Here is a 13,500-nt window from a genome sequence, read left to right on the forward strand (position 1 = left end):
TGTTCTCCCCGTGTTTGCGTGGGTTTCGTCTGGGTGCTCCGGTTTCGCCAAGTCGAAAGACATGCAGTATAGGTGAATTGGGTAAGCTTAATTGTCCGTAGTGTATGTGTGTGAATGAGAGTGTATGGATGTTTCCCAGTGATGGGCTGCAGCTGGAAGGGCATCCGCTATGTAAAACATATGCTGGATAAGTTGCTGGTTTATTTCAATGTGGCGACCCCAGATTAATAAAGGAACTAAACTGAAAAGAAAATTAATAAATGAATGAGGACCCTTTTGAAAGTTTGCTTTCATTTTCAAATCGCTGAAGCACACTTTTACAGTTGTGAAAAGAAACATCCCATTATGTCTCAAGCAGTCTCAAGATCGAACACTTAAAAATGCCTTTTGGGTAAAAAGATGATCGGCCTGATACAGTGTCATAAATGAAATAGGTATATAGTGGTAAGTAAGTGGATTTGCCGCAAATCAACCACTCATGTGCCCTGCAGGTAGGCTAACTGATAATCTTTTAAAAATTAGCAATTTAGGCTATACTGCTATTTGCTCAAGCAAAATTAAACACCAGAAAATATACTGTAGGCCTATTTTAACAGCTAAAATACAGTTAGCATGTCGATTTTATTGACTTGTAAGCTTATGGCCCTAAAAATGAAAATGTAACCTGAAAACAAGTTATTAAAATAGGCTAAATAAATAAATAAAATGACAAAATAGCCCCACTTATGATAGCCTAACATTAATTTTTATTTTTACCTTTAAAACTAAAATAAAAGTTATGCCTATTGAGTTGCGTGTTATCCATGGCAAAATGTAACAAATTTTCAATGTAATAACTGTGAATTTCTTTTTGTTTTTTAAGTAGGTAGACAGACTCTTTGTTTTGCTATAATGTCTTAAAATGTAACTACTATTTTATAAAAATGACATTAGATGATAACAAATTGATGAAGCCTGATGACTCAGTTATGCTGACTCAACTATATTTATTTACCGGTTATATGATTAAAACGCCTCCTCAGTTATGACTTCCTGGCGTCGGGCCTGAAATTCTTTATTGTTTGTAGTGAGAAGAAACAAAAGCGCAAACTGTAGGTGAAAAAAAAAACCTGGCTGGGGAGATGGCGATAATATGGATTATGTGTTCTTCAACGAAAAAAGATCGCAGACACACTACTGTGACGGCATTTATCATAAGAACACAGTTCGTGTTTATAATAATTAATTAATAATTATAAATATATTATAATAATATATTAATAACTCCTCTCTCTTTAGACTCGTAAATATTTAACGGTTTACCCTTATCTAACTGTAAGAAAACTGTTTAAGGGATTATATGCAAAACACCCTTAAAATAATCTATTAGGTATGGGGAAATAAACTCTTTAGTGTTATACTTAAGGGAAAATTACGCAACTGGGCACTGGACCTACCCATATTAAAATCCGTAGACATAAATAAATGAAGGTGATTCATTCAGAATCAACTGTAAATCAAAATGTATTCTTTTTTTCCTCTACAGCTTTAGGTTTTAGAGCTTGTTCTTGTCAGCGCAATATAGGTTTATTGCATATTCGAATCAGATTATGAAGAATGATTAAGAGCTTTTCCTTTATTGCATCCTTTCCACAAGGTATTTTATTTATTCATTTATTCTTTAAAGTGGTGAGGACAATATTAACTGCCGAAAATGTTCCTCCCTTACCACTAACAGATTCGACGTGTTTGCCCATTTAGCACAACAGGGTAGGCGACACCTAATGTAAATATCTATGGACGTCACTTACTACTGCTGGTGGCATGGACAACCATGGTGGCAACTGACCACTGCGATGACGCGGTTGTCACGGTGACCGTCACAGCCCTACTTAAGGGGGCTAATAATATTGACCTTAAAATGGTTAAAAAATTATTAAAAACTGCTTTTATTCTAGCCTAAATAAAACAAATAAGACTGTGGCAATTTCTCCACAAGAAAAAATATTGGCGGAAATACTGTGAAAAATTCCTTGCTCTGTTAAACATTGCTTGTGAAATATTTGAAAAAGAAAAAAAGGAATTCACAGGAGGGCGAATCCTTCTGACTTCAACTGTACGTGCCTACAACTGAGATATAAGATTATAGATTACTCTTAGATATAAGATTATAATGAAACAAACATTATGCTGACCTGACATGTTCCCTGCAGAATGCAAAAGAGCTCTGTGCTGAGAGTGTTACTGTACTGGATGATTTCACCTTCAGGAAATGAGTAAATAACTGAAGTTGAAGCAAGGTCCTGTACAAATGACTGTTCAGCTTCTGAGAAGAACGGAATCTGTAAAAAGTAATTAATGAGCCAGCTCTCATCATTCTGCAAACTTTTACAATTTATTTGGATTTAAGATAAAAAGTTAATGGATTTAAGAAACAAAAGATTTTTAAAAACACTGACCTGTGACAGAAGCTCCCCTCTCTCCGCCATGAGGACACTGTGTTTAAGTTCAATTGGCAAGTCATGCATTAGAAAGGGTCCTCCTGGGTAAGCCGCACCTCTGAATAAAATAATAATAATAATAATAAATTATTTACTGCAATCTACAGTACCTGCCTAACAATTGATTTATCAATTTAATACATTATAACACCCCACTGACACCCTGACTGAAACTAATTAAACATAGTTTGATAAAAAAATTCAAAACAATGGATAGACTGATAAGTATATTATATAGTATAGTAGATACTATACTAGTGTTGGATTACTAAAATGTATTTTTTTTCTTGGTTTTACTGATGCTAGTGACTGTACACATTCTTTAGTCAGTCTCTTCCCAATATGCTAATACGTATTATTTATTGCAATGATTTTTCTAGTTATTAGACATCAAAACTCTGAAACAAAAGCAAATATGGATGGACAAATGGACAAAACAAGATCAAAACATACTGATATTTGGTCCACAGGAGATTCATGTAGTTTTTGACTCTTATCTGTAGGGAAGCTGCGACGCCATGTCGCTCCATAAATTGACGCATTTCAGAAAAAACATTCTGGAAGTTCAACCTGATCAAAAAAAGGTGCATGAAATACTGCTGAATGGCTGAAAATGAATTTGCACATCTCTTTTATTACATTTTTCAGTTAAACAAAAGGAAGAAGATTATTGCTCTGGAAAAATTAAATTTTTTAGAATTTACTCAGAATTTCTGAATAGCAACTCAAGCTATCTGCACATACTTCAATTCTGATAATATCTGTAATGACTGTGTATTTTACTATGCTGAATGAGCTTTTTCAGAATATGTATTGTATAGGGCAGTGTTTCCCAGCCCTGTTCCTGAAGGCACACCAACAGTACACCTTTTCAACATCTCCCTAATCAAACACACCTGAATCAACTCATCAGAACATTAGAAGAGACTCCAAAACCTGAAGTTAATGGGTCAGATAAGGGAGACATAAAATATGTACTGCTGGTGTGCCTCTAGGAACAGGGTTGGGAATTGAGTGAATTCAGGTCAATTGGGGCACTTTTTCCCATTGAGATTGCCAAGGAAAAGTGTCCCAATTGACCTGAAGTCACCCTATATATTGAAAATTAGTAACGTTTTTTAAATACACTTACCTTTTGGCATTTCTGTCAGACACTGTGGCACACATCAGGCCAATAACATAGGTCAAAACCAGCATGCCAATAAGACCAACAATCGCTGCCAAACACTGTTCTATCAAAGAGCCAGGTACAATGTCTCCATATCCTGAAAAATAAATACTGCATCAGGTTTTAGTGCTTTAGTCCACATTGCTTTCTTCTTGGGGGAAAACTTTTAGAAGATAAGTGTACCTAAAATATTTAGTCAGAGAATTGGTGATGAAATATTTCTTTCTAACTTTTGAGTTTAAAGCAATTCGATGCAGTGTCACTTTTATAAACATACAAATGCATATAAAGTCCTTACCAACACTTGTGAAGGTCGTAGTTGTCCAATACAATGTAATTATATAATGTTCGAATGTGGACTGAGTAGGTTTAAGTCCAGCATTCCATGCCCACGATTCCTCTAGACAACTTAAAAGTAAATAAGAGGTTTGAATATCATTGAACTGTTACTAATTTATGGAATAATTGAACTATTGAATTGTACTATTACCTTTTGTTGTCGCAGGCTGACAGGTAAAGCACGCCAGCACAAAAATGCAAACAGAAAAAAAAGACAAAGAGGCATTTTGCTATCCGTTGCTCGTACAGGTTGCTGTACAGGTCACATTCGTTTTGTCTGAAATACAGATAGATCTGAAAACACAAGTTAAAAAAATTCACAATTCAATAAATCACCTGATCTCTAAATCTAACCCATTCATTCAATATATTATCACGACTACAAGTCATCTTTAAGGCACCGCAAGAATCATTTCCATTATTAGCGCTACAGCAATTTAAAATAAATAAATGACTATTTAAAAACATTCAGTATACCCTGCGAATCAAAAGAAGTCTGTTCAGCCTGACTAGGCATGAAACTGTCCAGGGTTCTGTACCGCCGTAGGCAAAAGAAATCAATTCCAAGGGTAACAATGCAAGAACATCGTAGTAAAAGTTCCACGACTTTCGATAGACTTGAAATATCACTGCTAAATCTGTTACATGTCCTGCAAACAAAACAAAAAACATAGTGAGCTTTATGCATCACTCATTAATATTACTATTGACCACATGCATGGAACATTCTTAAGCCAGTAGGAAAAAGTCTGATGAAAGTTTGGTGTGACTGTATCTTCAGTTTCCTGAGGCTTGTTTAACAGCATTTATGGTCTATATGCACAATTGTGTTTGGTGCAGTGCTTTTTGTTTGGCATGTGGACTAGATAAAAGACTAGTTTTAATATTTATTCATTCATTTTCTCTTCAGCTTAGTCCCTTTATTAATCTGGGTCGCCACAGCGGAATGAACCACCAACTTATCCAGCATATGTTTTACGCAGAGGATGCCCTTACAGCTGCAACCCATCACTGGGAAACATCCATACACTCTCATTCACAGCCCCTCTAAGCAAAATGCAAGCAGGTGTCCGTAGCTCCGGTCACGCTCCGCCTCTTTGCCCTTGTTTCGCTCGGTCGGTATGATGATGTGCAAACAAAATGGCGACAGTTGGCCACGCCTTCTTGTAGCTACTTTTGCATTCTTCAGAAACCTATGGGTGACACCACAGATACTACGTACATATCTTTTACAGTCTATGGTTTATACGCATCAAGCTGCTGACCGGAAGTTCAAAGCATCCTCTTTACGCATAATGGGCAATTACAGTAATAATAGGAATTACAGAAAAAGTTTTGTTTTTTTTGGCTTAAAAATGCTTTGATTGCAAAAATAAGAATGAACATAAAACATTACCGTCTTTTGTAAACACATCAGTGCGAAGGTTGACAAATATGTCAACTGCAGCGACAATGTAAATCAGGACTTTGAATACAAAGTAAAAGGCACCCCAGTCTTCAGTGAACAGTCCTTCACAAGCAAGAACAAAAACAGACAGCAAATATCAATCAAAACATTTCAAAACTTTAAGAAACTCTATTTTTTTGAGATGTTAAAGGGATAGTTCAACCAATAATAAAAATTCTATAATCATTTACTCTCCTTCGTGTGGTTTCATGGTTGTAATGAGTTTTAATAAACATATACAGTAGAAGTCAGAATTATTAGCCCCCCTATGAATATTTTTTATTTTTTAAATATTTCCCAAATTATGTTTAACAGAGCAAGGAAATTTTCACAGTATGTCTGATAATATTTTTTCTTATGGAGAAAGTCTTATTTGTTTTATTTCAGCTAGAATAAAAGCAGTTTTTAATTTTTTAAAAGCCATTTTAAGGTCAAAATTATTAGCCCCTTTAAGCTATATATTTTTTCAATAGTCTACAGAACCAGCCATCATTATACAATAACTTGCCTAATTACCATAACCTGCCTAGTTAACCTAATTAACCTAGTTAAGCCTTTAAATGTCACTTTAAGCTGTGTAGAAGTGTCTTGAAAAATACCTAGTAAAATATTATTTACTGTCATCATGGCAAAGATAAAATAAATCAGTTATTAGAAATGAGTTATTAAAACTATTATGTTTAGAAATGTGTTTAAAAAATCTTCTCTCTGTTAAACAGAAAGTGGGGAAAAAAACAGGGGGGCTAATAAATCTGACTTCAACTGTATATACTGTATTTTGAGGAATTCTGATTTCCTTTTTAGGGTAAAATAGCTATGGAATTCAATGGGTAGCATTTTTCAAAATAGTTTACTTTGTGTTCACATTAAAAGAAGAAAGAAACTCAAATATGTTTTACACAAGTGACAGAATACATTTTTGGGTCAACTATTAATTTAAGATATACAGCATATATCGGTTATAGGCTGCTGAAAACAGTAATATGACAAAAAAAAAACATTAATACATATGAATAAATAAATACAATAATAAAACAGTAATTCGTTTATTAGAAAGTGACGCATTTGATCTTAACATCGAGGATTTTGTAAGTGGAAAAACTGAAGGCTTTTAGTTAAACAGACCATCTGCAGCATGAGGATAAAGAATGTTATCTTAAACATTTTTAACATCTTTAACACTATATTTAAAGCTAATATGGCTAGGAACTATACTCTCATTCTGGTGTAATAAGGAAGGAACTTTGCTGCCAGACCATGGTTGCAGCAGGCGCAGTGATTACGCTGGAATGAATACAGCTACTAGCCATATCAGCTTAGAAAATAGCAACTTTTCATTTTCCGTCTGTTTTAGTGCACATTGAAGAGTAACGCTTTCAATAGGTAGAACAATACGAACTCACTGCAATAGGCCAAAAGACCAGCCAATTAATAGATTCATCCCTAATCATCTGAATGCAAATTTTGGACCGCACTTGCTTACAGAGGTCATCTGGACAAGAGTGTCAAGACCTGAAACACCCAGTGAACCCAGGATACATCACTGACAATTGTCTACTTTGCATTTAAGTGTTATTCGAATTAGATAACCCTAAAACTTAGGGCGTATTTACAATAGGTACAGTTGCCTTGAACTGTGCTGAAGCGCTTGTATAGCATAGCATAGTGTGAGTGCACTCTAAAATATTGATACTAAAAAATGATATTTTGATATTAGGAGACCTTTTAAAATCCTAAACTAAAGTCTTTGAGCTTAATATAATACAACAAAATCTGAGAAAAAAGTTTGTTCTACATTGCTAATATTTTAAATATTTTTATGGAAAAAATGCTTAGTTTTTTTAAAATGATTTCAACCTTTCAAAAATCAAAAATCAATGCTTTGAATCTAACCAAAACATACCTTTAGCATCTGCACTGTGAGTGAAAAAAAACACCCACGTCTCCAGAAAAACTGAAACGGTAAGGCACCAGCTAAAAAAATACCTCCAGGTCTTGATAAAAGCACTTTGAGGATGGAAAGTTGTCTTCCAAAAAGACTAAAGAAATTGATACAGTTGGTAAATATTAATCGGCACAAAAATGAAATAGACATGCAAACATGCACAAAACTCACATTCATTGGAGGAATCTGGTTCGATGCATATTCAAATGATGCTGCAAAAATCCTCTGTTCCCTTGGCTAAAACAAAAGTGTTACAGTCATCTAGGACAATTTTCCTATGCATTCTAGGTAATTAACTAAAATAAACACCATTTTAAAAGTATCCAAACCAAACCATTCAGTCACAAACCTGAAGGTTGATCCACTGCTCCCTTTCAAAAGCAACATTTTGTGGGATGGAGGCGAGTCCAAATGTGTACGCTTCTTCTATGGGACACCTTAGGTTTTGAAGACGTGTCTTGGCATCTCCAGAAATCTGAACAGCAGCTTCAGAAAAATATCCAAAACTCTATTAACGCACTATGAATGATTTTTTTCTATAGGAAAAACAAACCATCACAAATAACTAAGCATTTTAAAAAAGTTATTACCTTCAGGGAACTCATCGAAGAGTGAAAGCAAATCCTTGCGCTCCAAAATGGTAATTTCACACAGTGTTGATGCACGGATTGTGACATTTCTAGGAATCTCATACAGCAAATGGACCTGAAAAAGTAAATACAACTGAATTAGGTTTTGGAATCTTCAATAAAAAAGAAAGTGAATAGTAATCAAAGCTTAACAGGAACTCATAACAGAAACTATTGAGGAAATTGTAGATTGAACATGAACAAATGCTTATTATTCTTGATCAGTGCCTCAGCGAGCTCTGTGGGGGGTCGCGTCATATTTTAAAAAGTTTTTAGCAGTGGATAATTAGGAGAATGATCATGTTGGCTTAGCCTGGCTGACCAAAAAATTTGACAAATTTGTAATTCGTCCTCCACAAAAACGACTGATTCACTGATTCGCCTTAAGCAGCTAATACTTATGACCCAAGCACGCTGGACCCAGGTGAAGAAGCTCCAAACATTTCAAGTCGCGGTGCTAGCAATACTGGAAACTCGAAATGCAGGAAACACCAAGATACTTACCTGAACTATGGTTTTATTCAATTTTTATCTAAGCAAAAAGTCCCTGACCCCACTACAGTGTATTATCTGCGGTAAAGTTCTTGCTAATGCATGATGCCATCCAAATTAATAAGACATTTGCAGACGACTCATCCCCAATACCACGACAAGCCCCAGAACATTATTAGGGCAAGGCAAAAGAATTGACACACAACCAAAATAAGATGATGAACGTCACAGCTACTGACAAGAAACCTTTTTAAAAATTGTCAACTAATTGGCAACTAATATAGGGCCAATTTAAAGGTCAAAGGCTTATGTTTTTCAGTTACAAATGGTCTACTGATGTTTTGCTTTTATATTTTACATTAGGCTATTTGTGCATATTTGTATCTAGATATAGTAAAAAAAACATACCGTTTACACTTACATTTACATTACATTTAGTCGTTTAGCAGACGCTTTTATCCAAAGCGACTTACAAATGAGGACAAGGAAGCAATTTACACAACTATAAGAGCAGCAGTGAACAAGTGCTATAGACAAGTTTCATGTGTGTAAAGTCTAAGAAGCAAAGCATTAAAAAATTTTACTTTTTTTTTTTTTGTTTGTTTTTTTTTGGAGAGAGAGTACAGTTAGTGGTATAGCCAGAGAGGCAATCACAGATTAGGAAGGAAAGTGGAGACTAAAAAGTTGAGTTTAGTCGTTTCTTGAAGACAGCAAGTGACTCTGCTGTTCTGATGTAGTTAGGGAGTTCATTCCACCAACTGGGCAGATTGAATGCGAGAGTTCGGGAAAGTGATTTCTTCCCTCTTAGGGATGGAACCTTGAGGCGACGTTCATTCACAGAACGCAAGTTTCTGGAGGGCACATAAATCTGCAGAAATGAGAGCAGATAAGAAGGAGCAAAGCCAGAGGTCGCTTTGTAAGCAAACATCAGAGCTTTGAATTTGATGCGAGCAGCAACTGGCAGCCAGTGCAAACGGGTGAGTAGCGGAGTGACATGTGCTCTTTTGGGTTCATCAAAGACCACTCGTGCTGCTGCATTCTGGAGCAGCTGAAGAGGTTTGATAGAACTAGTAGAGAGTTGCAATAATCCATTTTGGAGAGAACAAGAGCTTGAACAATAAGTTGAGCTGCATGTTCAGATATGAAGGGTCGGACCTTTCTGATGTTATAGAGTGCGAATCCATACATTCGAATCCATAGAATGCGAATCCATAGAGTGCGAATTCATACGTTTGTTTGAAAACAACATTTTTTGTCATCCTTACTGCAAACTTATATGAGTGATAATATCATTAAATGTTGAGGGGGCCTTACAATATTTATTTAGGGAAAAGGGGGTCTCAGACGCTTTGGATGCATCTTGGAGCCCACTTCAAATGTGTTAATGTATAGTCAACTAAAGCCTGTTCACACCAAGCATGGTATAGCAATAAATTCATTTGCATTAACACTGAAAAAGGAAAAAAAATTATAAACTATTTTTTTTAGTTTGAGCTTTTCATTTGGCATCAGTGTGCTATTAGTGCATCTGACCAGTGAATCTTTATTACAAAAATATATTCATCCATTCAAATTAATCTAGCAATCGCAGTCAGTATAGTGGAATAAAAACCATTTTACAGATATTCTATATTCTGTTTATGTTTATTTTGTTCCAAGTGTGTTGCAGTTATAAAATATAGCTTATGTATACAAAACAGTTGATTTGGCTAGTAAAAAGATTGTGAATTATCTTTTTTAATACATAACTAATTCTTGCATCTTTCAATTTATTTCTGATTTAAAGTTGTAGATCAGAGCAACATACCTCTCCAAATAATGTGCCAGGTAGCAGCGTTGCAATCTCAACCTCAGGATTCTGACTGAAAACCTAAAAATCAGAGCAAATGAATTTCAAAACGTCCCGTACTTTAAAACACTAAATAAATTACAGTTATGCTCAAAGACTTGAGTTAGGCATACCTGTACATGGCCGTGCTTAATGTAATACAGGTTTTGATTAATTTCTCCAGCTTTGGCCAAAGTTTGTCCAGGAATGTATGTGTAGGTCTTCAATTTCAGGGACAATGCCATTTTAAAGCCATTTGCTGTGTTTCTGAACAGCTTAGCCTAGAAAAAAAAAATATATATATATATCCTCTTTAAAATATACATTAAATTATTCATTCTTGAGATGTTATCAAGAATAAATGGTTTAAGGCCTCAGCCACTTTATTAATAACTCACTTTTTTAATCAGAGATCTGTAACAGCTACTTGAAATATCTTCACGCAGTACATTTGGAAGATCGTCCATGAGTCCTGTGATGTTGCGGCCCTTCTGATGCAACCAAAGGTAGTAGTAATAGTGGTGCACCATCGTCTGGATTTCCATGGGTAAGTCCATATGCATCTTTGATTAAAAGAGTTCAATTACAGTTTAAATAAACAGTAGACATGACAAATGGATAACAAAAATCTCCTTATTACAAACCATATAATGAAGAACAGCCTCTATTCTATGGTGGAACCTTCCTCTTAGTGAAGCCATGTTGCTTATGACTGTGCTCAAACTAGACATGCTGAATCCGAAGGCCAGCAATCCGAGAAGCATCACAACAGATGCAACTGTGGCCTCTTCTAAATTTGTGGCATGTATATCTCCATAGCTGTTCAATGTAATTTGTTAAACAATATGATAAAAAACAACATTTTATGACCAGCAAATAATATATAAGGCAATGTATTTATCACATATGCGCCAAAATTGTATCTATGCGATAGGAGCATTTGTGCGATTGCAAAATTGTTGCCGTGCGACCTGTTTTGACTGCAGAATGTGCACATGCATGCACAGACTTAGGAGACATTTGGAGACTTAGGAGATTTGAAATATATTAGTTATTTCCCCTCCAATCATCAAGTTACATTTTGGTCATTTTCCCTCTAATAAAATTTGCCCAGAGCCGCACAACATATGACATCTAAATAAGTAAGGGTGCTGTGATTTGTAGCTATATTTAGCACCCCTATACAAGAGAGTGGCATAACAGTGTTTAGTCACGCGGTTGCTTTCGCTTTTACACATGAACATGAAAAAAACTTTCTACTTTTATTAAAATTTAAATGAACAAAGGGAGCCGTGTACATTGCTTTACCAAGGCAACTACTGACGCATTTTGTGTAATGTTCCAAAGAGCTCTGTTGCAGCAGGACAGTGGAAAACTAAATCGTATCCGTGTTGTATGGCCCGGTTTGGCATGGAATGGAATGGTTCAGCATAAATAAGGTCATGAATCTTGGTGTGACTCTGGAGTCAGATATGAGTTTCAACAGTCATGTCAAAGCAGTGAGTAAATCAGCATACTATCATCTCAAACACAAGAATTGCAGGAATTAGATGCTTTGTTTCCAGTGAAGACTTAGAGAAACTTGTTCATGCTTTTATCAGCAGCAGGGCAGATTACTGTAACGGCCTCCTCAGGGGGCTTCCCTAAAAGACAGTCAGACAGTTGCAGCTCATCCAGAACGCTGCGGCCAGAATTCTGACCAGAACCAGGAAATCACAAATACACTGGCTCCCAGTTACATTCAGAAAAGATTTTAAAGTATTATTACTTGTCTATAAATCACTAAATGGCCTAGGATCTCAATACATTTCAGATATGCTCACTGAAAACAAACCTAATAGATCCCTCAGTTCTTTAGGATCATATAAACTAGAAATTCCAAGAGTTCAGTCAAAGCAGGGTGAATCGGCTTCAGTTACTGCACCCCCCGCTGCTGGAATCAGCTTCCAGAAATGATCAGAAGTGCTCCAACATTAGGCACATTCAAATCAAGACTGAAAACACATCTGTTTAGCTGTGCCTTTACTGAATGAGCACTGTGCTACATCCGACAGATCACACTATTATGTCTTTCTTTTCTTCTTAATTCTTTTATAACCAGTTTTAACTCATTTTAATCTGTTTTTATCTGTTTTTAATCTTTTTTATTATTTGTTTTTTATTTTCTTATACTTGTCTCTTTTATTCTTGTTCATGTAAAGCACTTTGAATTGCCAATGTGTATGAAATGTGCTATATAAATAAACTTGCCTTGCCTTGCCTAAAGAACGATTCAGCACGATAGTGGAAATGCGGCTAATGTCTCCTAAATTCGTGCATATGGAGCACATTTTGCTGTGAAAATGAGTCGCACAGAAACAATTTATGCAATACCACAAATGCTCCCAAATACATTTTGATGCAGATTTAATGTAGATATATATTGATGCATGCATATTTTTTTGGTTTGTTAGTTTAGATTAGTGTTGATTCCAAATGCCTTAAATCTGTTTATATAAATCTTTTAGAAAGGGTGCTCTTAATTTTGGGTGGATTTGCCTAAATTTGGCTGGTGCGCCTACATTTTTGAAGTTACGAGCTACCAAGCAAAAAGGATCATTTCGAGCCTTGCATCATGATATTTTGTATCATGTTCAGTAGCAAAAAATTTAATGCATCTTCATAAGGAATGTGTGTGTGTGTGTGTGTGTGTGTGTGTGTGTGTGTGTGTGTGTGTGTGTGTGTGTGTGTGTGTGTGCGTGTACGTGCGTGCGTGCGTGCGTGCGTTTCAGCTCTGCTTTTATATAGGAATAAATGTGGTACTGCAAAATAAAAGATATTTAAAAGAAAGAATTTTTGAACAACATTAAATTATGACCTAAGTCCATTCATCCATTTTAAAAACGTGGCTGCATATATTTTAGTTAGAAATCTTCTTTTTTTCACCGATTTACAGTCAACAAGACGGTATGTAGTGAAACTGCAAATCTTGCAGAGAGAAAACAAACAATTTTAGAAAATATATAAGGAAAAATAGTAAGCACTACTGTGACAAATAGCAATGAGTGTACTTACCCTATGGTGCATAGTGTGATCACCGACCAGTAAACTGAAGTAGCATACCACTCCACATCTGAAATGCCTGTCAGATTGGCTGAAATTAAACACAAAAAATTATTCTGAAACATGCTGT

At 35.5% G+C, this 13,500-nt stretch overlaps 1 protein-coding gene across 1 annotated transcript in view; it reads right to left on the reverse strand.

The window, feature by feature from the left end:
* Nucleotides 1-13,500, reverse strand: part of LOC130239988 (uncharacterized) — a 45,248-nt gene that overhangs the window by 26,344 nt on the left and 5,404 nt on the right. The window contains exons 5-21 of the mRNA XM_056471395.1: nucleotides 13,383-13,461; nucleotides 10,973-11,147; nucleotides 10,727-10,891; nucleotides 10,463-10,609; nucleotides 10,308-10,370; nucleotides 7,970-8,084; nucleotides 7,729-7,865; nucleotides 7,551-7,616; nucleotides 7,338-7,473; nucleotides 5,384-5,497; nucleotides 4,465-4,637; nucleotides 4,139-4,281; nucleotides 3,947-4,056; nucleotides 3,613-3,745; nucleotides 2,934-3,050; nucleotides 2,439-2,538; nucleotides 2,175-2,321 (exon numbers count right to left, since the gene is read on the reverse strand). Coding sequence (XP_056327370.1) covers nucleotides 2,175-2,321; nucleotides 2,439-2,538; nucleotides 2,934-3,050; nucleotides 3,613-3,745; nucleotides 3,947-4,056; nucleotides 4,139-4,281; nucleotides 4,465-4,637; nucleotides 5,384-5,497; nucleotides 7,338-7,473; nucleotides 7,551-7,616; nucleotides 7,729-7,865; nucleotides 7,970-8,084; nucleotides 10,308-10,370; nucleotides 10,463-10,609; nucleotides 10,727-10,891; nucleotides 10,973-11,147; nucleotides 13,383-13,461 — 2,120 coding nt within the window. The remainder of the gene's footprint in view (nucleotides 1-2,174; nucleotides 2,322-2,438; nucleotides 2,539-2,933; nucleotides 3,051-3,612; nucleotides 3,746-3,946; nucleotides 4,057-4,138; nucleotides 4,282-4,464; nucleotides 4,638-5,383; nucleotides 5,498-7,337; nucleotides 7,474-7,550; nucleotides 7,617-7,728; nucleotides 7,866-7,969; nucleotides 8,085-10,307; nucleotides 10,371-10,462; nucleotides 10,610-10,726; nucleotides 10,892-10,972; nucleotides 11,148-13,382; nucleotides 13,462-13,500) is intronic.

Source organism: Danio aesculapii, chromosome 13, assembly GCF_903798145.1.
Source record: "Danio aesculapii chromosome 13, fDanAes4.1, whole genome shotgun sequence".
Taxonomy (NCBI): Eukaryota; Metazoa; Chordata; class Actinopteri; order Cypriniformes; family Danionidae; genus Danio; species Danio aesculapii.